This window comes from Sceloporus occidentalis, unplaced genomic scaffold (genome assembly GCF_023333645.1).
Source record: "Sceloporus occidentalis isolate IW3139 unplaced genomic scaffold, rSceOcc1.0.p SCAF_49, whole genome shotgun sequence".
Classification (NCBI taxonomy): Eukaryota; Metazoa; Chordata; class Lepidosauria; order Squamata; family Phrynosomatidae; genus Sceloporus; species Sceloporus occidentalis.
The window spans coordinates 7,499,701-7,524,948 of record NW_028317029.1 but is presented as its reverse complement, the minus strand read 5'-3'; the positions used below and the strand labels follow the sequence as shown (position 1 = coordinate 7,524,948).

At 39.0% G+C, this 25,248-nt stretch overlaps 2 protein-coding genes across 2 annotated transcripts in view; both read right to left on the bottom strand.

Annotated features, from left to right (window-relative positions):
- LOC149289000 (microtubule-associated tumor suppressor candidate 2-like) overlaps positions 1–23,564 on the bottom strand; it is a 129,396-nt gene extending 105,832 nt beyond the window's left edge. Inside the window, exons 1-5 of the mRNA XM_089491222.1 lie at positions 23,475–23,564; positions 22,718–22,772; positions 21,986–22,200; positions 21,598–21,703; positions 20,745–20,818 (exon numbers count right to left, since the gene is read on the bottom strand). Of these exons, the coding sequence (XP_089347348.1) occupies positions 20,745–20,818; positions 21,598–21,703; positions 21,986–22,200; positions 22,718–22,772; positions 23,475–23,564 (540 nt within the window). The remainder of the gene's footprint in view (positions 1–20,744; positions 20,819–21,597; positions 21,704–21,985; positions 22,201–22,717; positions 22,773–23,474) is intronic.
- LOC149289001 (microtubule-associated tumor suppressor candidate 2-like) lies at positions 17,877–20,629 on the bottom strand. Its single transcript, XM_089491115.1, has 5 exons — positions 20,583–20,629; positions 19,903–19,924; positions 19,233–19,352; positions 18,735–18,832; positions 17,877–18,021 (listed from the first exon to the last, which is right to left on the bottom strand). Exons 1-5 carry the CDS (start codon positions 20,627–20,629, stop codon positions 17,877–17,879), a joined length of 432 nt encoding a protein of 143 aa, XP_089347241.1.
- Positions 23,565–25,248: the final 1,684 nt, after the last annotated feature.

Genomic DNA, 25,248 nt, shown 5'->3' with positions numbered 1-25,248 from the left:
TGTTCTCCGCTCCCTGCGATGTAGAATTCAAGCGGTGAAGTTTCAGAAATGGCTGCGAGCGGCTGCACTTCTACATACAGACTTTTTTCTATGCTGGTCTGTGTCGGTTTTATATCAAACAGGTCCAGTTCGGATTTGGCACACTCCACGGATGCTGTATGGATAAACGCCATGATAGCAGCTTAAAAGATGTTTTCCGTTCTCCGTCTCGATGTCTTTCTCTTTTTTCTAGACTTGCTGCTCGCCTCTTTATTAAGGCGCCGTGCGGCGCTAGGAGGAAATGCTGCAACGTGTTTCCGCTTCTTCTTTGGAATTTGTTTGCCTATGTAAACAAGACCCGATCCCTCCTGAGGTTGATCGGCCATTCTGCTCATAACGGCTGTTGAAACACGCCCCACAATATCTTTTGCAATGTTCTTAGCGGCGGTTTTTACATGAGGTTTTACAATATCCAAACCGCGTCTGAACAACGGTACAGCCTTTCTGAATAGATTGCGAAAAATACCTCCCAATCCACGTCCATACATATACGCGCTACCATGGAAGCCTGGAAGGCCGTGCCCGGCCTGCGACTTGTAATAAGCGCTGTAAACATGCGGCTCACCGTAAGTTTTAACAACCACCATCCTTGCTTGTTTCAGTAAAAACCAACCCTCCGTGGGCGAAAGTGTAGTTTAACGATGGCCTTCCCGTATTTGAATGACACATTTGTGTTCTGGTCGTTCTTTATCTCGATGGTTATGTGGTCAAAATGGTATTTACTCACGGGTATGTAATCGGGTTTGATGTAACGTTGTGTAATTATTTCATTATTGTTTCCTGTGATTTCAACCGTACGTAATAGAGGAACAAAGCTATCCCCGACACGTTGATGTTCTATTATATCCGTGTACAGGAAAAGCGTGTAAAAGCTGTCTTTTATATCGGCGCACATGCGTCCTTTTATGTTGTTGTCTGTGCGATTAGAATCAATACCAAGAATGTGCGTCAATCGATCACTGGCTATAAAGGTGTCTGTACCCGTAACTGACACTGTTCTTTCTAACTCATTATAGTGCACCTTCAAGTCCAGGGGTTGTTGTTTGTTGTTAGCAATTGCTTCATTAATATTTTTCACCAAACTTTTAACATCGCTATAATATCCAGATTTTATCTTGAGTTGTTTGAGGGGTCCTCCTGGACAACCCACAAATATCACACCCTCGTGAGGTTCAAAGGTATTCCATGTGTGCGGATACTGGATTTCTGATAAAGCAACCTCCCATTCTCCTTTTAAGAACACCGGCTTGGAAAGTTTTGTTGTATAATTGGAAATCTCATTTTGAGGATACATTAAATAAGAGGCGTTACTGGGTAGAGTGATATAAAATGCGTTTTCTTCCATCGCTATATATTTTAGATACTAGTCAGTTGGTTTTTCTCGATCCAGCTATTAAATGATGTTGGATGTCCTAACCATTTAACGTAGTAGAATTTTTTTCCTCTTTCCGTCTTCTGTCTTAGAATTTTTTCAATTCTGTAAACACGATTAGCGTTTGGAGGAATCTTTTGTATTTCTTCGGCATAAAATGACCCCTCAATAGGTTCACCGTTACAATCTTTTAATATATAAAGTGGTTTTACACCTTTGGTATTTATACCGTACACTGTAAATATTTCATCTGTGAAAGTCTGTTCGTATCCTTTATCAAAAATACCTTTGTATTTAGATATTCTGACCTGATCTCCAATTTTCAGTGTCGGTGTAATCCTTTTACTCTTGAAATAATCGCCATAAACAGTTTTCCATACGGTTAGACTGTTATCCCTCGAAACCTCAGCTGGGGTGCAGCGTATTGTCCGATGTGCGGTGTGGTTATAACTAAATATTAGGTCGGGGAGAACATCTATATATCGGTATGTGTTACGAGAGGTGAAATAGCGCCACATTTTGGATTTTAGAGTTCTGTTAAAGCGTTCTACAATCGCCGCTTTCACGGTGTTATTTGTCACAAAATGTAGGATTCTGTAGTTTTTTAATAATGCATTTACATCTCTGTTTAGGAATTCTTTTCCTCTGTCTGTTTGTAACTTTTGAGGTACACGGCCTTCCTGAAATATAGTCTTAAAGGCATCTGCGACGCTTTTTCCCGTTTTAGTCCTCAAAACTACGGCCCAAGCATATTTGGATAATACGTCTATAACGGTCAGAATATATTTTATTCCGCTGTTGTATTTTGCAAATTCGATCATTGAGACAAGATCCGCTTGCCATTGACCATCGATGTCGGAGACACAAATCATATTACGTTTAAAATTTTTTCTTGCAGGTTTGTGTAATGTATAAGTGTCTTGTTCTGTCAACCATTCTTTAACCGCTGATCTTTTTAATCCGGGTGTTTGGGTTGCCTGAAACAGTTTCTCAATACTGCCAAAGCTAGCAGTTTCTTTTGGTGTTAAGTATATTTTTTGCATTAACTTATTATGATTATTACACAATGTATTTTGTGCCATGCTTTATACTGTCTTTATATAAAATGTATATAGTTTTCAAACAACCTTTTGTTTCATCCGAATATCCACAGATGTTCCTATTAATTGTTAACCATGCCTTTAGGCTCTAGACGGTTCATTGATAATAGGACAACCTAGTGATTGTTTAGGTTTATGATAGGTCATTAGTAGCGTCACATCATTTTAGGCTCGTGATGACTCATTAATAATAGGATAAACAAGTCATTGTTAGTTGATAGGTCATTAGTAGTAATACAGAGCTATCTGTTGCTCAAGTAACATGTCCTATGTGTTGTTGAGTTTTGTCTCCTGTAGTGATCGGGTTTAGTTCATTCTCTAACTACGCATTGTGGAGGTAAGAAGTCGTGTATTTCTGGTAAGGCAGTTACTGAAGATGAAAATTTTCTTTTCTGTTTTTTATTCAAACCCTAATCATTGTAACTATTTGTTTCTGTAGAAATGTTTATTTTCTGTTTTTTTATTCAAACCCTAATCATTGTAACTAATTGTTTCTGTAGAAATGTTTATTTTCTGTTTTTTTATTCAAACCCTAATCATTGTAACTAATTGTTTCTGTAGAAATGTTTATTTTCTGTTTTTTTATTCAAACCCTAATCATTGTAACTGTTTGTATCTGTAGAAATTTTTCTTTTCTGTTTTTTATTCAAACCCTAATCATTGTAACTGTTTGTATCTGTAGAAATTTTTCTTTTCTGTTTTTTTATTCAAACCCTAATCATTGTAACTGTTTGTATCTGTAGAAATTTTTCTTTTCTGTTTTTTATTCAAACCCTCTTTCAGTTATAAATATGCCCACTATTTGTAAAAACATGTAGCAACATATAAAATACCTAATATTAACGTATTTTGGTACGGTGAATGAGACCAGATACGTGTCCAAAAGGGTTATTAATCGTATTTTGGTACGGTGAATGAGACCAGATACGTGTCCAAAAGGGTTATTAATCGTATTTTGGTACGGTGAATGAGACCAGATACGTGTCCAAAAGGGTTATTAATCGTATTTTGGTACGGTGAATGAGACCAGATACGTATAACAAAAGGTGTGTGTTTAATTCATTATAATTAAATAGGTTTATAATCAGAAATTGAATGAAATCAATCGTGTATAAAAAAGGGCGCGGTTATTCAAGATCAAAGGGGGCGTGGCATCTGTCAAATTAAGTTTGACGAGATTTTACTGGGGGGCGTGGCTAAAAGGAGGTTTGTTAACTCCTCCCACAAAGGGGCGGGGCACCTGTCAAATTAAGTTTGACAACATATATACCTTCTTACTACTAAAGCACAAACTATAGAGCTGCAGCACCAGTACTAATAAGATTAGCTGAACTATACGCTAGTAGTAATTAATTAATATTATTACTTTTATTTATAGCTAATTTAATTAACTATTAAGATAAGAAAGAATTATAGAATTATTGATATTACTGATTTTAGATTAGACACTAGTAGATGTCTTGAATGTCTACAGTACACTCTACACTAGTATACTATTACTAACTATAACTGACAAATATATATATAATTTTATAATGAATTCAATTATTAATTATATTAATTAATATTACTGATTTTAAATTAGACACTAGTAGATGAATGTCTACAGTACACTCTACACTAGTATACTATAGTATATATATATATGACTGACAAATATATATATATATAATATTATAATGAACTATTAAATTATAGACTCTATTAAATTATTATTTATAAATTCTATTTAATTTATTTAAGCAGGACAGGCAGTAGGCACTAGTGCCAGCCCAGGGCAAGGGCACCCCAGTGCCACTGAGACACTGGGTGCACTGTCAACTCAACAGCACTTACACTACAGTTGATGACAAATTAAATAAAAAAAAAATGCAATTAATCAAATTATTATTATTAATTATATTAAGTAGCACTGAAGTGAGGATGAAGTACACTGTGAGAAATGGCAGGCTAAGGCTTACCAGTCTCACACAGAACAGAACAATCTCTCTGTAACGCTCGGATGCAGCACAGCAGTGTTGCCAAAGCAATCACAGCGAAAAATGAATGGATCTCTCAGGCAAGCTCTGGTCTTATAAAGGCGCCTTCAGAATTCAAAAAACAGCAGCACAGGCATTGGACGAGACCCTTAGCGTGACGTCACAAGAGTGAGCTGATTGGACAGACGAGATCAGCTCACTCCTGTTTGAAATTTTGGTGGCTGAGCAGCAAAAACGTGGTTGTGAGTCTTCGTCTTCTCCTACGTTTTGGCGGCACAGTATTCTCTTCGGCGTGTCTTCGGAACGAACAAAAAAACTGCCTCTTCGTGCTCGTTTTCATGTTCGCCCGAAGACGAATGCGCAAGTCTAGTAAAAACCTGATCAGTAAAAACCTGGTCATGATTGTTTAAACCTTTAACTTCTTTAAGAATTAGACTGAACCTGGAGTTCACAGACTAGGCACAAATTAAACAGTGGATGTTCTAAAAGTCAGGTGTTGCTGAGACTTGATCTCAAGATCTCCTGTTTACAAAACCGGCGCGTTAACCAACTAAGCCACAGCACCTCGACACTGGTGTTGTCTTCTAAAACCATGGAGTACCCTGCTCTTCAACATGTGACCGAAATGTTAGAAAGGAGCAAATCTTACTATGGCAGTAATGATTTGAACTAGCAATGGAAAATTGGGCTGTTTTGTATTATTTTTAGCTGAAACTATTACATTTAAAAAAACCTCACATTCGAAGTTTATTGATACCCTTATATTGCCAATCATTAAAATCAATATTTTATAACTTTGAATTATAGTTAGTGGACAGTGGAATTTTATCTCTACTATTGTATCTGTGACTTAATTTTTCAATATCAACTGCGCCAAGGTCACCTTCCTTTAATTTCCTACATATTAAATTTCTCGCAAGTCTGAGTTTTTTATTTCTCCATATCAACTGGTCTAAAGCTATTTGTAATTCTATCTGATAGAGCCATTGGAATTGACCTGAACAAGTATAACTAGATGGAGAGAATGTAAGATTTAATTGTATTAATACGGCCCCACCATGATATGTGACTGTGTTTCCAGTCTAGAAAATATTTTTTTGTTTTTTTTCAATAAGGCTTGATCATTTATTTCGAATATTTGTTCTACCTTCATTGATATAAGAATTCCCAGGTATTCAATCTTCTCACTGTTCCATATCAAAGCATGTTTTTCTGCATTTTTTCCTTTTAATGTTTTATTTACATTAAAGGTGATAGTACCAGATTTAGAAATATTTACTTTATAATTAGAAAGATCTCCATGTCTCTCTATTTCCATAATTATGTATTCTATAGATACGCTTGGATCTGAGAGCATGAGTATGATATCGTCTGCATAACGGTTCATTTTGACTTCTCCCAAAGAACAGAATGAATCTTTAATTTGATTATTGAATCTTATAAATTGTGCTAAGGGCTCCAAAGAAAGAACATATAATAAAGGGAATAATGGGCATCCCTGTCTAGTTCCATTTTTTTATTTTAAACCATTCTGATGTTATTCCCATGCCAGTAATCCTTGTGGAAGGTGTCAAATACAAGGCTACTATATCTAATATCTAATATCCAGAGTTTGTTATGCTCTAAGAACAATATTAGAACTTTCAAGTGATCTTGTTGAATAGAGTTAAAATGCTTGCATTTTAAATGCCCAATGAGTGTCTAGTTTTTAAAAAAAATGTATGATTTGATGGAGTAAATCAAATTGGGCAGGTTCAAAGATGTCCCACAAATAGGACACAGAATGTCCAGATAGTAAAAAAATAACACACAAAATACCACCACAAATTTTTAACAATGGATGGTTGTAAAGTAGTGCATGGAGAGGGATAAAATACCTCATTTGAAATACCCCCGGGTTTCTAGTTTTCAAAAATATATGGTTTAATGGGTGTATATGGAATTGGCCAGCTTGAAGTATGTCCCAAATAGGGCATGGGGCAGAATTTTCAACATGTCCAAATTTTACATTAAAAACTGAATTGCACGTGTCCCAAATGGGACCTATTATCCCCCAAACAACCCGAAAAACCATGCATGGGTGTTATCACTGTACTCAGGAGATGCTACTGAACACATATTGGGGTATTTTGACAGGGTCATTTACCACTTCATACCATACCACTTCATATCTGAAGTAAAATGTTTGGGGGGTAAAAAAGAAAAAGAAAATTACTAAACAAAGTTTGACTAAGGCCGGTAATAGTGCTTGGAAAGAGTTGAAATACTAGCATTTGAAATACGTTTGATGGGAATAAGTAGCACAAGATGGGAGTATGACCAGATTTGAAAAATGATTTTGAAATAGCAATATGTTACTTCTAATTATTGCCCTATAACGTGCAAAAAAAGGAAGAAGAATAAAAATATTGGGTATTTCTTAACTCAGGGCAAATATTATAATCTATTTAGGCAGGTTGTTTATTAGCTTTTGTAGATGGGTGAAATATTTTTCAAGTAGAAGTCAGACAAGGTCATTTTTTTTCTATAGTTTTCACATTTTTTATAGAAAATCATAAAGCATGATCAAAATAATGGTATCTATAGAAAGCCCTTCTTTGAAATAAATGTGTGTGGGTACAGTAAATAAGAAGAAAATTACAGAGCAAGGCAGAAATAAAATCAGCAATTGTCACAAAGGGGTTAAACAGTTCTATATAGCTTCTCTTTTAAGACACCATTCATGATCCAGGAGCACAGATCCTTAGGTTATTAAACATAGTGAATTAAAAGGAAACCAAGCCTAGGAGAAAACAGAAGCTGGAGAGCCTTGTTAGGGTCAGAATGTTAGTTCCACACAGTTTGACCTGGATGAACTTCAGGGACTTGTTTTCATTCAAACGACATGTGGGGGTGTTCTCAAAAGGAGAGGTCCCTGACACTTGTTGGACTCGCCTTTCATTATAGAATTATTTTTTTTTAATTCCCCATAGTAAGGAATATCAAAGAGGTGCAGTAGTAGCAGTAAGGCACTGGGTCTGGGCAGACAAACACTCACAGAACTTGTTGGACTCGTCAACCACAGCCATAAACATCCCATGCTTTTTTTTGCTACTTCTACTAATCAGTCATTGATACGTACTCTCCTATACACAGTCCTTTCCACTGTACCTCATCAACAAGCGTCAAAACGGCTTGTAATGGTACCAGAACAGCTTGTAATAGCGTAGGCCAGTGATGGCAAACCTTTTTGAGCCCAAGTGCCCAAACTGCAAACCAAAACGACTTATTTTTTTCAAAGTGCCAACACTGCAATTAAACCTGAATAACGAGGGGGCGTGGCCAGGGGAGGGCTGGCAGCCTAAGGCCTGGGGGGCAAGTCAAGTGAAGTGGCACTCACCTTTCACCCCTCATGCTGCTCCCATCACTCTGCGGCCATCAGACTGCTGGAAAACTTATCTAAACGGCCGCTGGGTGCTGATTCCACCGGCCGGATCGGCTTGCCATATTAAAAATAAATAAATAAAGTATAAAGTATTAAAGTAGCGCCGGCCGGCAGCATCAGCACCCAGCGGCCGTTTAGATTCGATTTCCAACAATCTGATGGCCGCATAGTGATGGGAGCATTACATTTTTGTGGGTGCTTTTACATTTTAAAGTGTGCGTGCTTGTGTGTGGGGGGGGGGGGGCAAAAGTAAAATCTACCTAAAGCCATATATCACCCATCATAAATCAACAATTTATCAGAAAATTTATTTTGAGTTCCTGAACAATACCACCCATGCAGGATTCTTTCCCACTGCCTGGAGAAAAAAAACAACCCCAAACTGTCTGCCCCAAAAGACATGTCTGGAGGACTCCAACCTCTCCTGTGCTACCCCTGTCCTCTCTGCCAGTCCTATGTATCACACAAACCAAAAAGATAAGCGCCACTTCTCTCCACAAATAGTCAGGCCAACTGACGCCAGAACAGGCAGTAAACAGGTGTGAATGTCGGCAAGAAATCTGACGACACCAGTTCAATGAGTTGAGTAAGCAAGAGCTTCTTTATTCAAGTGCGCACAGGGGAGAGTCCAGTTCGCAGACTTCTCTACCCCTCCTTAATTTTCTAACAATATATAGGCAAAGAAGCCCAAATAGTTATTAGCATATTGTCTAGCCATCTGTTGGTATATTTACTTTGATTTGCTGACACACACGGTTTAAAGAGGTCAAAAAAAATACCCCCCCACCCCAGACATGTGAAATCTTTACTTACAGAAGGTCAAGAAAGGGACAACTTGTCCTTTGTCGTGGCGGACTCTGATTCTTTTGCAACAAGGCACTTAGAGCAAAGAAAACATACGAAAACATACCATATGTACACATTCTTCCGAGACACAAACAAGACATAAGTAAACTTAGAAATGAGGTAGACAGGTGATTGTAGTGTTATCTTATCTGCTATCAGAAGAATAAGCAATGAGGTAAAGATCATTGTACTGACATCCAGAATCAGCAAAATTCTTCAACTTCCACAGTCCCCCCTTTTTATTCTTACGGACTCACTGTAAGAATCAATTTCTTCAGAGTCCAGTGGAGTTATAAGTTGGCCAATTCCATGAGCCTTGCTCCTTCTCATATTGATCTTCCAACATGTCACTGTACAAAGTCTCTAGGGCAGACCTGGGCAAAGCACGGCCCGCGGGCCACATCCGGCCCGCTGAATAGCTCGGACCGGCCCGCAAAGAGTGTCCTGGTGACTCACCAATGAGTCCGGTGCCCCCCCCCCGCCCCGGTCACTTACCTTAAACTCCTGTGTTGGAAGCGTTTGTCTCGGGTGCCGGCGCTTTACGCTGGGCGCCGGCATATGACGTCAGACGCCGGCGATCAGCAGTGAAGCGCCGGCACCCGAGACAAACGCCTCACGCTTCCAACACAGGAGTTTAAGGTAAGTGACCGGGGCGGGGGGGGGGGAGATCCTGAGAAGGGGGGGTTAGGGAGTTAGAGGGGAGATACTGAGAAGGGGGGGTTAGGGAGTTAGAGGGGAGATACTGAGAAGGGGGGTTAGGGAGGGAGGTCTTACTGTGTGTGTGTCTTACTGTGTGTGTGTGTATCTTACTGTGTCTGTGTGTGTCTCACTGTGTCTGTGTGTGTCTTACTGTGTCTGTGTGTGTCTTACTGTGTCTGTGTGTGTCTCACTGTGTCTGTGTGTGTCTTACTGTGTCTGTGTGTGTCTCACTGTGTCTGTGTGTGTCTCACTGTGTCTGTGTGTGTCTTACTGTGTCTGTGTGTGTCTTACTGTGTCTGTGTGTGTCTCACTGTGTCTGTGTGTGTCTCACTGTGTCTGTGTGTGTCTCACTGTGTCTGTGTGTGTCTTACTGTGTCTGTGTGTGTCTCACTGTGTCTGTGTGTGTCTTACTGTGTCTGTGTGTGTCTCACTGTGTCTGTGTGTGTCTCACTGTGTCTGTGTGTGTCTTACTGTGTCTGTGTGTGTCTCACTGTGTCTGTGTGTGTCTTACTGTGTCTGTGTGTGTCTCACTGTGTCTGTGTGTGTCTTACTGTGTCTGTGTGTGTCTTACTGTGTCTGTGTGTGTCTTACTGTGTTCATAGCTTATTCAGTTATTGTAATAAATATTTTAGCCCATTTTTTAGCTCAAAATATTTTTTCCTTTTTTTTCTCCTCTAAAATCTAGGTGCGTCTTATCAGCAGGTGCGTCTTATAGAGCGAAAAATACGGTATGCACTCCGAAGCCTTGTTCATTTTGTTCACTTCTGTGCTGTGCTAATAGTTATTCAGGCCTTACTTATTCAAGCACCTCTACCAATGACGTAGGCTTGAATAACTTTATTAAACAGCACATAAGTTAACAAAATGGACAAGGCTTCGGAGTTTGTAGTTTGTAGAGGTCTGGCCCTCTAAAACCATTCCAATTTCTCATGTGGCCCCATGGGAAAATTAATTGCCCACCCCTGCTCTAGGGGAAACTCATCAAGTGGGAAGTCATCATCATATTTCTCCTCCTGTATCTGTGGCATTGCTCTTGTTGGTCCGAGACATTTTTGAATAAGTGTTTTGCAACAAACAACAATTACATAGATACATACAAAAGCCACAAGCAACAAAAACATACCAGACATCAGCTTTGCTCCAAGTGAACCAAATAGTCCGCCCAGACCAAAAGGATCCCAAGTAGTCTCCCTAGATCTAAGTCTTTCCTGAAGTTCGCTCACCTTTTCCATATCATGTTCTATGGATACACTATTGTCTGCAATGTAAACACAACATTTATCTTTTAGAAGCGCATAAACCCCTCCCTTTGAAGCTAATATATAATCTAATGCCATTCTATTCTGCAAGGCAAGCATTCTTATTTGTCTTTGTTCATCATTTAGTTTCCTTATCGCAGCAGTAGTATGATTAAGCATATCATCAAGTACATCAGCTAAAGCATTAACTTTATCATATAATAGACCCACACCCACCATAGGGAATAAGGATCCCCAAAATTGTTCTTCCCAAAGTCCTGACTTAATGTGCGTCTTAGATACAGAGGAAACATCCCGATAATTTCTAACTCTACCTGCCGGTAAAGTATTATGCATTGTAACTGCGGGTACTATTTTTCCTAATAAACAACATCCTACCCAACCTAATGGCAATACTCTATAGGCCCATTTTCCACACAACCAATAAATCCCTACTTGCAGACTGTTTCCAAATGTTTGTAATGAGATGTGAGTTTTCTCACTAGATACCATCAAATTAGCAGTATAGGCATAAACTGCAAGAAATTGTGCGGCGACCCAATCACTGGTATTTCCGTACTCTACTGATTCCCAGATGTTATATCCTGTCATGTTTAACAATCTGGATAGGCAACCTACTTCTTTACGGGGAGCACCTCTAGACTCATTCCGCCTCATCCATAGGGTCCCACCCACTGGTCCTACATCCATTAATGGTATTCTCTCAGAACTAATAGGGGCACTAGTTCTACTTGTGCGGATAGTGTAGCTCCTATTAAAATTTATTCCAAAATAATCTCCTGTAAAAGGTATTCCTATCCAAGGGCTCTGCTGAGTATGCGGAATATATCCACAAACCCAACAAGGCTCCGAAACATTAAAAGCATTATACACCTTTCTCAACATTTCTACAAAGGTATTATCTTTTTCCCAAGGAGAAGCGTGCAGATCACGTTTAATTTGTGAATGTATCTTATTCTCTGCTATATTTTTAGTAGGTTCTGATCTGAACACCTGAAAAGGACTGAAAGGAAAAAAGAAAAAAATTGCAAATACATTTAGTATAAAACAAGTAACGATAATATACTCAAACATTTTTGCATCTCCTGATGACCTCATTCTTCGTATCTTCACGAGGGGCTCTTGCCAATCTCGTTTTATGTTGGTTAACCAGCTGGGATTATTGTGCCCGATGGAATGGTTAACTATAACAATTTAAAATGAATCCACGGTGTAATTTCAGCTACCTTTACAGCTGTTTTAGTGATCAGTAGTACTTGGTATGGACCTTTCCACCTGGGCTGAAGAGTCTTTTTCCGTTGGAAATGCTTTACCAGCACGTAATCACCTGGTTGGATGTGATGAATTGGTTTTTCGTCCTCGGTGTTCGTGCGCACAGCAGCAACCTGGGATTTAAATTGCTCAAGAGATTTTATTAGTTTTTTACAATACATTTCTATTGTGTCATCAGTTAGAGCATGATCATGTCTTAGTAACTCTAGAGTATTAGCAGCTATCATGGGTCGACCCATTATGAGTTCATGAGGAGAACATTTAATAGCTGAGTGTCGGGCATTTCTTATTGACATTAAGGCTATAGGTAATGCATCTGGCCATTTTAAACCTGTCTCGGCACATATCTTGCTAATCTTATTCTTTAAGGTGCCGTTAGCGCGTTCTACTTTTCCTGCGCTTTGTGGATGGTAGGGACAATGTAAATGGTACAATGTAAATGGTACATAATTCCTAGCCTATGTGCTATCTCTTGCACTATTTCAGCAGTAAAATGATCAGAGTATATATGCTGAGGAATTCCATACCTAGGAATGAACTCTTGTAGAAACTTTTCAACAACTGTTAGAGTGTCCGCATGTTGGCAAGGATAGGCTTCTATCCAGCGGGAATATGTACACACCACTACTAGTACATATTGATAATGTAAAGATCTAGGCATTTCAATGAAATCAATTTGCAAATTTTTGAAGGGTCCTCGAGGACAGGGAGTCTTTCCAGTCCCATCAGTCGTCACCCTTTTCCCCACATTATATTGCTGACAAATTACACATTGTTTACAAAAATCTTGGACTATCTCACGTAATCTTGGGTACCACCAATCTTTTCTTAGGTGGTCCACCATTGCTTGGGTAGAGTTATGTGAAACTCCATGAGTGATCCTTAACATATAAGGTAATAGATCAGGTGGTAGGGCAAAGTTCCCATTTGGGTCTTCCCAGATTTTGCCTACTTGTTTGGCTCCCTTTTTTATCCAATCATCAACAATTTCCTTGGTTATTTGATCATAGAATTTTTCTAGTGCCAATGGAATATCTATTAGGTTGTCGGTCTGTCTCAGAGGATATGATCCCATTTCCTCTATAGGTCGCAGTGCAGCTTCTTTAGCTACTTTGTCTGCTAACCTGTTTCCTTCTGATTCCTTGTCATTTCCTTTAGTGTGTGCTGAAACCTTAACCACTGCTATTTCAGTTGGTAGCAACAATGCATTCAATAGAGTCTGTACATACTTGTGGTTTAGAATAGGAGACCCTGAAGAGGTTAAATAACCTCTGTATTTCCAGATTGCTCCAAAATCATGAACAACACCAAAAGCATATCGTGAGTCAGTGTAGATATTAAAAGAACGACCAGCAGCCAAAATACATGCTCTAGTTAAAGCAACTAATTCAGCCACCTGTGCTGAACAGTGAGGTGTGAGAGCATTAGCTTCCACTTCTCCTTCTGATGTAACTACAGCATACCCAGTACAACGCCTGCCGTCAATATCCATAAATGAGGAACCATATACAAAGTATTCGATATCAGGGTCAGTCAAAGGTCGCTCATACAATCAGTCGCAAGTAGTTTGTAATTGTTCTATCAAAATCACACAATCATGAGGAGTCCTCCTGGTTCTGGCAAAAGAGTGGCAGGATTTAACACTGTGCACCGGTGGACGGTGGCATTGGGTGTACCCTGCAAAACAATCTCGTATTTAGTCAGCCTACTATTAGTAAATTGTGTCGATCAACGGGTTAACAATGCACTCACTGCATGAGGAACCATCACTTTCAGTTCCTGTCCCTGAACTATGGCCTGTGCTGATTCCAGTAAGGCAGCAGCCGCTGCCACAGCCCGCAAACAAGGGGTTAATCCAGCTGCCACAGAATCAAGTGGAGTGCTATAGTAGGCAAGGGGTCTCTGTCCCTCTCCGTGGCTCTGGGTTAGTATTCCAGAGGCATTACCCTGTATTTCATGACAAAACAAAGTAAATGGCATATCATAGTTAGGGAGCCCAAGAGCAGGGGCACTACACAAAGCCTCTTTTAACTGAAAGGGTAAATCAATTCAGCATCGTCAGTATTAGGTTCAATAGAGCAAGCATCAGCAAATTGTTACTAGCAGATCTACAATTTCTATCCAAATGCCCTGGCTTGTTACAATTATAACAAATACCATTCTTTCTAGTTTCCTTTCTAGAGGAAGATTGTCCGTTATCTCCCACTACATCAGACAGAGTTCTGTGAATAGAACTGTCTCTGACTTTCCATCAACATTCTCTGTTCTTTCTCTCTAACTTTCTCTTGACGTTCCTTATTCACTTCCTTTTGTTTTTCAAAATGTTTAGCAGCTGCTATCATTTCAGAAAGCGGCTTCTCTTCCCATCCTAAAACATTATTAGTGACACCCTTATGGAAGTCTGGTAACAACCCTTTTACAAAACAAGATACAATCAACTGTCTTGCATTCTCCTCTGGATCTGTCACACCACTGTGTCCTATTACAACTTTCGCTACTCTGTCAGCGAATTCACTTACTAATTCATTCTTTCCTTGCATTGTAGAGTTAATCTTTCCCCAGTCAGGTCGCTGTAGCCATGCAGTCCCACAAGCTTGTATTATACAATCTATTGTCTGCTGTCTCTCAGTACTCAATCTCTCAATAAACGGTTCATTTGCCCAAGGTGTTACACCAGGAATTCTATTATAAGCGTCAATGAACTGTTTTCTCTCTGCGTCAGTCATGACCAAATCAAACAATTGCATAAAATCCTTTTTCACTGGAACATAAGCAGTAGACACACTACGTAATTCTTTACAAAACTGACCAACAATTTCAGGTCTGGGGAATCGATCTTTCAACAGCAATAATTCCCCTGGTGTCCATGGATGATGGACCGATAGAGGTACACCTCTCTCATCTCTAGCCCCCCCAGTCTCTCTCATGGGCATAGCATGCACAAATGTCTTTTCCTTAGCATCAGAATCTGAAGGAAGATCTAAATAGGGCTTTCTGGATCTAGTTCTACATGATGTTCCTGTGGGCTGAATATTGGACCTTGATATTTTAGGAGGATCAGGTTGCCTTACTTGGTCTAGGGGTGAAATATGAGCTGGTGGTAAAAATGGGACAAGCTCCAAAGAAAGTGGCAACTCTGCTTCTGGACCTGCAGGGTGTTGATTAGAACCAGGCATATTAGGGTCTGCTGGTTGAGGTCCATTATATGTGGGTGGGTCAAATAATTCTTGAGTCCATAGATCAGATGGATCTAAGGATGGATATAGCGAATTATGGACCTTAGGTGGTCCTGGGGTTACAGACACCTCCTGTGCTTTCTTAGAAGTCTCAACAGGTTGAGGTGTTTGAGCACCCTTTTGATTCTTAAAGTTACCTGCCGGACGGCAAGGATATTGGGAATTGGCAGAACAGGTGGGGTCTAGTAACTTCTGCTGTTTCTGTATTTTAACGTTGTCCCACCCTTCTTGATACCATTTCAAGAAAATCATTCTTTCATTCCTTTTCACATCACACATATTCAAACATTCTTTCAAATTATCTAGTATTTCTACATTCAAACTACCGCCAGCTGGCCAAACATAACGGCTTTCATTATCCTCTTCAGATATTTGCTTCCAATGAGACATATATTTTCCTGCCTCCTTTCCATGTTTTCTTATCATATATTCTAAGGGCGTCCCCTTAGGCACATTTTTTGACAACAAACTCCCCATCTCCTCCGCTACAATAATCCGTGACTATGTACTTCAAAATATTTACACTAGTTCTCACCACTAGGTACTTTACAATAGCCCGTGATTATGTACTCAAATAGCTACACTAGTCTCTCACAACTAGGTACTTTACAATGGTCCCTGACCATGTAGTAAACAATAGTTACACTAGTCTATCACAACTAGGTACATTACAATGGTCCCTGGCCATGTAGTAAACAATAGTTACACTAGTCTCTCACAACTAGGTACTTTACAATGGTCCCTGACCATGTAGTAAACAATAGTTACACTAGTCTCTCACAACTAGGTACTTTACAATGGTCCCTGACCATGTAGTAAACAATAGTTACACTAGTCTCTCACAACTAGGTACTTTACAATGGTCCCTGACCATGTAGTAAACAATAGTTACACTAGTCTCTCACAACTAGGTACTTTACAATGGTCCCTGACCATGTAGTAAACAATAGTTCGAATTAAACAATTCAAGATCTTATAGGTCTTACTTACTCAACTCTGGATCCCGTCACCCGGATGGAATACCGAGGACGACCTTACCCTCATCCACCCAATAATTAAACTATAGGCATTTCAAAAGGTGCCTTACCTCTTTTTGATGGCCAAGGATTAGGTGGATCAAGGTTTAGTCCGCTCCTTCGGTTACCGCTTCCGAGACTGTTGGGATCCCGGACGAGCCCCCAAGTGTGAATCTCGGCAAGAAATCTGACGACACCAGTTCAATGAGTTGAGTAAGCAAGAGCTTCTTTATTCAAGTGCGCACAGGGGAGAGTCCAGTTCGCAGACTTCTCTACCCCTCCTTAATTTTCTAACAATATATAGGCAAAGAAGCCCTAATAGTTATTAGCATATTGTCTAGCCATCTGTTGGTATATTTACTTTGATTTGCTGACACACACGGTTTAAAGAGGTCAAAAAAAATACCCCCCCACCCCAGACATGTGAAATCTTTACTTACAGAAGGTCAAGAAAGGGACAACTTGTCCTTTGTCGTGGCGGACTCTGATTCTTTTGCAACAAGGCACTTAGAGCAAAGAAAACATACGAAAACATACCATATGTACACATTCTTCCGAGACACAAACAAGACATAAGTAAACTTAGAAATGAGGTAGACAGGTGATTGTAGTGTTATCTTATCTGCTATCAGAAGAATAAGCAATGAGGTAAAGATCATTGTACTGACATCCAGAATCAGCAAAATTCTTCAACTTCCACACAGGCCTATGTGTCACCAGTTCTTGATAAACATTGATTTACTTTATTTTGTGCAAAATTAACTGAATAAAACATCCAATTGCTTGGACATTGTCTTTTTCAACCTGTGTAATCTAAACATTTAGGATGGTTAATTAAGCTCAGGAACGCTCTCACAGCAAAGCTAACATACCTAATGCGTCCAAGGCAATAACATAGATGCCCCCATGGTATATAACAGAGTTGCTTTGATCCATACAATTCCATGGCATTTATTACTGCACTAAACCTTAAACATTTGGGGCAAGGGAAAACTGGGGGGTAAATAAAAAGTCGACATCAAGAGGCAAGTCAACTTAAGTCTCGCGCTGTTCAGTGCACTTAATTCAGCAGTATTTGAGTGTGGGACACCTGCCTTAGCGTGCCCCACACCCTGCACAAACATGGAATTACATATAACTGCTCCCATCACTTGGCGGCCGCTGGATGCTGATGCCGCCGGCCGGCGCTGCTTTAATACTATTTTTTTTCATTTAATAGCCGATCCGGCTTGCCATATTACATTTTTTATAAAAGTATTAAAGTAGCGCCGGCCGGCGGCATCAGCACCCAGTGGCCGTTTAGATTAGATTTCGGGCGGCCTGGGAGGCAATTGCCATCACTGGCGTAGGCGAATGGACGAATCAGGATGATGAAACATGAACAGGGAATTTTCATTAAAAATAAAGTTTAAATGAAAATGTATGCACACGTCTACTGAAATAAAAATTTTAAAATAAATTGTCTAATGCACCATTTGTGTTTTGTGCAATTTAGGTCTTTAATACTAGGTGTTATTGTTGCACATAAAAAATAGCAGGTTCTGTTGGTGTTATCAGAAATAAACTGATTCAGTAGAGTGTCTCATTTTGTGGAGCTGACTTTCACGTGAGACACAGATTTAGATGTTGAACGATCAATAGGGAACAAAGGCAGTTGGTTGGGCCTTTGCATTCTGAAGCTTCCAAACAAGCTCTTCGTTCGTCATGCTCAGTTGTTTCTTTTCCCTGATCTCTTTCTCTATGTTCTCACGCAGATGGGTGTTTTCAGCAGATAATTGCCTAAAAAACATTAAAGATCAATTTACAAACGTGTCATGTTTCCTATAACCTACATAGTTGTGTCAAAGTGGCCTTATGACCACTGAATACTAGGCATTTGCTTCACTCATAGCCAAGGCTAGGCGAGCTTTCATTTTATTGAAATTATCAGGATTTATCTGCTTATTGACTAGAAATCTGTATCAAATAAACATTAAACAACTTTTTTTTGTAATAAAAGACTATTACACGTTGTTTTATCATTGATATGATGTCTGTGATGCGTTACCGGAATATCACCTTTGTGTGCACAGGACTATGCATAGGGCACGTGCTCACGCATTTAGACTGGAAGAAGGGAGATTTAGTCTAAGGCGAAGGAAAGAGTTTTGTACAGTAAGAACAATAAGGATGTGGAATTCTCTGCCTGCAGAGGTAGTTTTATCAGAGTCTGTACAGACTATACAACAATTGGATAAATACTTGCAAAAACATAATATTCAGGGTGGTCATTTTTATGGGAAAATTGCTTCTTGATCCAAGGAAAGATCTGACTGCCATTTTGGTTGTCAAGAAAGGTTTCTTCCCCTTAGTTTGTTGCAAAACTGGAAAGAGCTACAAACTTGATCATTTTTGATACCTCAGCTTCTTTATTGCCCTACTGTACAATCAGCTCTTTGCACTGGCTGCACCCCTTATTATTCCACCCCTGCATAATTTTCTATTTCACTTACCGTGTCACTTCGGTGTTTCTATCAATCTGTGCACTCAGGTCTTCATTTTTCTGCTGAAGAGTTTGGACCTTTTTCTCCAGAATGAAGTTTGTCTCAGCCTATAGTAGAAAACAGATTTAAAGATGTCTTATATGTACATCATTTACAATCATCTCAATGTGGTTTTAGCTGTTCCAATTATCATCACAACAAATTGTCATTTCTATGAATGCAACAACACAAGCTTTCAATGTGCAATGTGAGATTCAATAAGGTGATGTTAGCAGCCACATTGCCAGCAAATAACTTGAAAAAGCCTTGACGCATCATTACCATGCAACAACATTAAGAGTGACACATGATGTACATCATGACTGTATCCACCAATGACATCATTGCCATATTTTTCTCTTAATGATGCAAACTAAACTTGTGCACTATTTCTTTGGGGGGGGCATAATTGTGATGGCACAATATAAAAGTATGTGCTAACACTGGTATGTATAAAAAGAAACCCACCAGCATTTCCAATTCCATGATTCGTTTCTCCTTCTTCCGAATCAATTCATTCTTCAGGTCAAGCACTGCCTTCATACTGTTTAGATCTTGTTCCAAGTACTGATAAGGTGCTAACGCAACCTGTCGCAAAAGAAACAGTAGGATTCACGCTTATTGTATAACAAAACTGGCCATAAGGTACATATACAAACAAAAAGTAATTGTTTTTGGAATAAATGGGGAGAAGAGATCTGTGAGGAGCAGGGTAATCATTAACTAATCAAATTTCGGTCCTGTTCTGGCCAGTTTCCTCACCCTTCCTGAAAAACGGCTGCCTGAACCCATCAACAACAATCAGCTACCTAACAAATGGGTAGAGATAAGTTGATGGGGAGGAAAATGAATAAGGATGATTAACATGCATACTTAACTGTAGAAAAGAAAGCGCTGTCACTGAAACTAACACAAGGCAAGGGGATGGGGAGTAAGGAAACTTTGGAAATGCATTAAAAGGAGTGCTGATTAATCCTTCCATGCATTTGCCTTGATAAAAAGGTGCCCCTCAGCTATCATATGCGCTATAGGGATTATGATGACATCAACTGAGGACATTTTTGGAAAATATATTTTTGAGGGTTATATTAAGGAAATGAATCAAAAGCAAACATATACATGAGATTCCGTGAAATACCTGAAGCTGCTCTTTAGTGCTCCTTTAAATATTAATGTGCAAAGGTTTTCTTGCTCACAACTAATGCATAGATCTATAAATCACAACTGCATTGAGAAAAAAATATTTCTCTAAATTCCTTCAACACTATTAACAACCTAATAGCAGTAACAACATTGGCGTAACCACAGGGATAAGCCTCCTCATACCAGTTCAAACTTCTTTAGAAAGGGCCCTTCCCACCTGGACTGCACCAGTTCAGGTGGGATGGGCCTTTCTCATCTATTTGTAACCGGTAGAAGGAGACAGGACCCCGCGGTGACCCAAGGCTGTGAGAGCAGCCGGAGAGAAAGCTGCAGGGGCGGGAGGGAGGTTGGATGTATGTATATGTGTTCATATATATATATGTGAGCATGGATGTGTAATTTGGTTTGCATGTGAGCATGGGTGTGTAATTGTGTGTGTAAGCATGGATGTGTAATTGTGTGTGTAAGCATGGATGTGTAATTGTGTGCGTGAGCATGGATGTGTAATTGTGTGCGTGAGCATGGATGTGTAATGGTATGCATGAGCATGGATGTGTAATTGTGTGTGAGTATGGATATGTAATTGTGTATGAGAATGGATATGTACTTGTGTGTTACACCCCAGAGTAAAAATTTAATGATAGGATATAGGTTATATATTTTTTCAACTCTCACACTCCCCATGAAGCATTACATTGGTTGTCACGGTGACTGCACCACATTATGCTGTGCCAGCTCATCACATCATAATTGTTCTTGAAACAAAACCTCCAATATTCCACTCAAACGACACTGCAATGAACTGATAGTAATACAGAAAAAATGCAAAATATTCACCTGTAATGACAACCGAAGTTTTTCAAAGTTGTCCTCATGCTGTTTATTTTCATATTCATGGCTTTCTTTCAATTCTAAATATAAAGAGACAGAAATCTGTATGTCATTTTGACTGGTCAACTTAAATTTGCAACACCGAGTAATCAATGCATGTGAACACAGTAATAACGTACTTTCCACTTAATTCCATGAAAAACATGACAAACACAAGTGTTTTCTCAATGTTTGTGTCCGCTATTTATATGTCTAAAAACTTTTTCATAAACCTGATTAAAACTGGAATAGTAGCTAAGCTGAGGGTCGCTAGCTAAATGTATCCTTAGATAAATGGGTTGCTCTCACACATAAAGACAGAGGTCTAATGAGATTTCATTGAACTAAATGAGCTATTATTGAGTGGAGCGCAGCTTCAGGACCAAGTAAAGGGTGCTGTTTTTGATAATATTCAGCATATTGGATGTTACTATATGAAATGGTATTGTAATAAAACAATACAACTCTACATTGCACCCCAAACTTGTTATTTGAAACAACATAAAATATGTATTCAAAATCACATTATCTATGCTACAATGTTATTAATGCTTGAGCTGTTTTTCACATCTAAAACATCTTCCAAAACAGTTAATAGACGGTCATAGATTGATCAGAAAAGAAAGAAACTTGTAAAGTAAAGATTTCCCAGTATGTTAAAGGTTCAGTTAGTGGTAAAGCTCATGCCTACTATATGAATACATAGCTGAATATCTCTAGCTGAAGATGCTATTTCTATATCAGAATTTCACAAAACCAGATATAAGACATAGTATGCGTACATTACGTGTACGCATAATGAAGTATGAGGAAAACTTACCATCAACCAGTCTCTCATGGTCGTCGCTCATCGATTGAATGGCGGCAGAATGGGAAAGTTTCACCTCTGCCAGGACGGCCTCATGATTAGCAGATAGTGTTTTGATCTGTGTGGAAGAAACAAATTAACAGAACGTGTGAAGGTCACTTCAGATATATCTTCTTACTCAGTATCAATGTGAAATATTAAGGGGATGGTGGACATTATTCATGGATGTGTACACTACTGATTTTTGGATGTAAAAATGTAACAAAGTCAGGAGTAGATAAAAGGTTACAATGTGAGAAACTGAGCCTGGTGTCCCCACGTGCTTCTTGTTTAAAGGCACTTGGTGTCTTTAATATACAAAAGTACAAAAATGAGGACAGGCCCCTGATCTATAACTGACCTGCTCCTGGTGATGGAATTGAATTTGTTTGAGAAGGATGTCATGCTCCTCTTTTACACGTTCAATTTCCTGGATGCATTGGGAATTAAAGCGTTCTTTCAGTTCTTCAAGGTCTGCTTGATGTTGAACTTTAAGCTCCCTCACATCAGTAGCAAGTTTTACTTCCAGCTCCTCCTTCTCCTTCTGTAAAATCTCGCACCTTGAACTGTTTAAGGCTGCAATACACAAAGATCAAATCACTTTTCGATTAGATACAATGAAACATTTTCAAATCAAATATTGTGTTAGGGCCATTGCTGAAGATCTTCTTCTAAAATCAATACCATGGACTATTAAAAAGGTCATTGTTTTCAAGGGTCTTCTGTTTCTGGAGGTTCATAGCTATGATGATGGTCGTCCCACTGCCATGTACCTTTTTAATTTAATGACAGCAAAAAACAACCTTTCCACAGGCCACCAAGCTAATATAAAAAGAGGGCTTAGAGAAAGAGGGATATGGCGACTTTTTTCAGAAATGTAGACTTGGTTGGAATGCATTTAGGAGTCATCTCTAAGAGAAGACTTTAGAAGTAGGAACATTTTCAATCCTTACATTAAATTCCTAGCAAACTAAACAGAAAGAGATACAAAGGTGATCACCAGATATTTGCAGACATTTTGAACAGAAGATGGACATTCTTTGATAACCCAATTATCTGATGTACATCATTAATTATTAAGTATTTGACTCACCGACATCCTCTCTGATAGCTGCAAGCTGAGCTGCTAGCTCTTTCTGTTTGTCTCTCTGTGTGAAGATAGAAATTTCTGTCAGTGTATTTTAAGGATAATAAACTTTGTTTATTGTCTTTAACCTTTGGTAGAAAACTTTTATTGGGGCTTATATGTATTTTAAAAATTCAACCTCACTTCATATAGTATATTTTTCTAACATCCTGTAAAATATATACATTTCTATCCCAAAATGTAGCCTAAAGAATGTAAACAAGCTTTATGTTACTGAGAGGGTGGTAGATAGCTGGTACAGCCCCCCAGGAGAAGTGGCAGAGGTTAACTCAGTAAGAGTGTTATTGGATATTTACTTATGTATAAAAACGGGGATTATTTTCTCCCCTAGGTGTGCTTTACACCTACATATTCATTTTTTAAAAATTACTAATAAAATGGATGCGATTGGCTATTGCCTGACTACAACACCTTCATAAGATGGATGAAACAGTCTTATTTATATGAGAGAAAAACAAACCTTGCCACAGCACTGGCCCATCCTTACTGGAGCAGGCTCCCTGAGACAGGGGCAACTACTTCCAGAGACACGGCTTAGTGCTGGATCCTACACAAAAGCTGTGATGTTCCTTGAGCCTTTGTATGGTCTCAGTGACAGAGCTGTGTGTGCAGTCCCTGTGTCACTGGTATGCTGGGGAATCCCAGCCGGTTAAGGCTGGCAGCAAGCTGCCAACCAGATGATGCAAGAAGTGCTACGACTGACTAGTAGATCGGTAGCAACAGAGCGATATCCGTAAATAGAAATAGGCTTTAGCCAATTCACAGTCTGGATACAACTGGATGTCTCTAGCATCGTTGCAAGCCCTTTTATGCTCTGGGGTTCTATGACATCACAATGCTTACCTGGCATTCTATGGAGTTCTATGACATCATCAGTAATGCCTGCTTCACTGCTGTTCTCTGGAGTTCGATGACATCATAATGCTGACTTAATATGCATTACATTTGTTTACAGCTGATATCTGTGTATATTTGCAGGTGTCTCAACCTATCCATATAAGACTTGGGCGCCGGCAGGCTTGGGTTTGTTTTCATGTTTGCGCTTGTCGTATTCAACAACATTTATCTGTTTCCATCTTCTGTTTGGATGATATTTATCAAACAGTTTCTTTTTATGGAAATTCTATCCGTCTATCTGGGTTGCCATGGAAACAAGAAATAAACACTCAGGAGAAGCTGAATTAAAGGACAACTGTAGTGGGCGTGCAACAGAAACCTTTTTTTTTTTTAAATCCCTTAAACTCTAATAACCACCAAGTTGCTGTAAAACTCATCTCCATGACTTTTCACATGTAACAAATTAACTTTGAACAAATTACAATAAAGCAGCAGCCACCGCCAGCGAATATGTATGTTTGTATAATGCGTTTAACAGAAAAACTATTCCTGCACATATTTATAATATTCAATTGATAAAGGAATTGTTTTAGGTGCAAAATAGGTGCGCATGCAATTTATGGAGGTGCAAAGTGGGTGCAATGGCAAGTCATTTTTTTCATTATGAGTGCAGTGAAAATTTATATGGGTGCAAAGCGAGTTCAACGTGGGTGCAATGTTTAGTAGTTTTCTTTTTCATTCTGGATGCAGTGAAAATGTATGTGGGTGCAAAAATAGTACAGAGTGGGTGCAATAGAAAGAAATATTTTTCATTATGGGTGCAGTGGAATTTTAAGTGGGTGCAAATTGGGTACAATGGCAGGTCACTGTTTTCATTATGGGTGCACTGGACATTAATGTGGGTGCAGTGACAAGTGAAGTCCTTTGCTTGTTTCCTTGTTTACGTGGATTCTCCGGCATCCGGATCTTGGCTTGATCCTGACTCCTGGTATCCTGACCTCGGCTTGTGTTGACAACGTTTCTGCTACCCTTGGGTTCTACCTGACTCTGGTGTCTCCAACCTTGAAGTGTGTGACAGAGCAGTGAAAATGTATATGGGTGCAAAGTCGAGTTAGTATCGAGTATTATTTTCATTATGGATGCAGTGGATGATTATGTGAGCCAAAATAAGAGCAATGCAAGTATTTTTTTCATAATGAGTGCAGTGGAAGTTTATATGGGTACAAAGTGGGTGCAATGGCTAGTAATTTTTTTCTCCATTGTTAGTGCAGTGAAAATGTATATGGGTGCAAAAATGGTACAAATTGGGTGCAACGGAAAGTCACTTTTTTCATTATGGATGCAGTGGAATTTTATGTGGGTACAAAGTGGGCGCAATGGCAGTCATTTTTCATTATGGGTACAGTGGAAATTGTTGCAGTGTTAGGGTAAATATCAGAAATGTATGTGGGTGCAAAGTGAATGCAGTAGCAAATATTTTTTTTTTCAATATATGTGAAGTGGAAATGTATATATATATATTGCCGGGATCATATAACCACACAGTCTTAGGGTTTAAAATACCACACAAGGTTGTATTGTTCTTTCTTTCATATAAAAATTTTTATTTTCATATGTTATAAAAAAATACATTGTGCAAG

Coding starts and splice junctions, on each gene's coding strand:
- LOC149289001 (XM_089491115.1), bottom strand. CDS start 20,629: ATGTGGTGCAGTCACCGTGACAACCAATGTAATGCTTCATGGGGAGT. Junction 19,925..20,582: donor TGTAATGCTTCATGGGGAGT/GTGAGAGTTGAA, acceptor TAATATTTAAAG/GAGCACTAAAGAGCAGCTTC. Junction 19,353..19,902: donor GCACTAAAGAGCAGCTTCAG/GTATTTCACGGA, acceptor CTTTTGCGACAG/GTTGCGTTAGCACCTTATCA.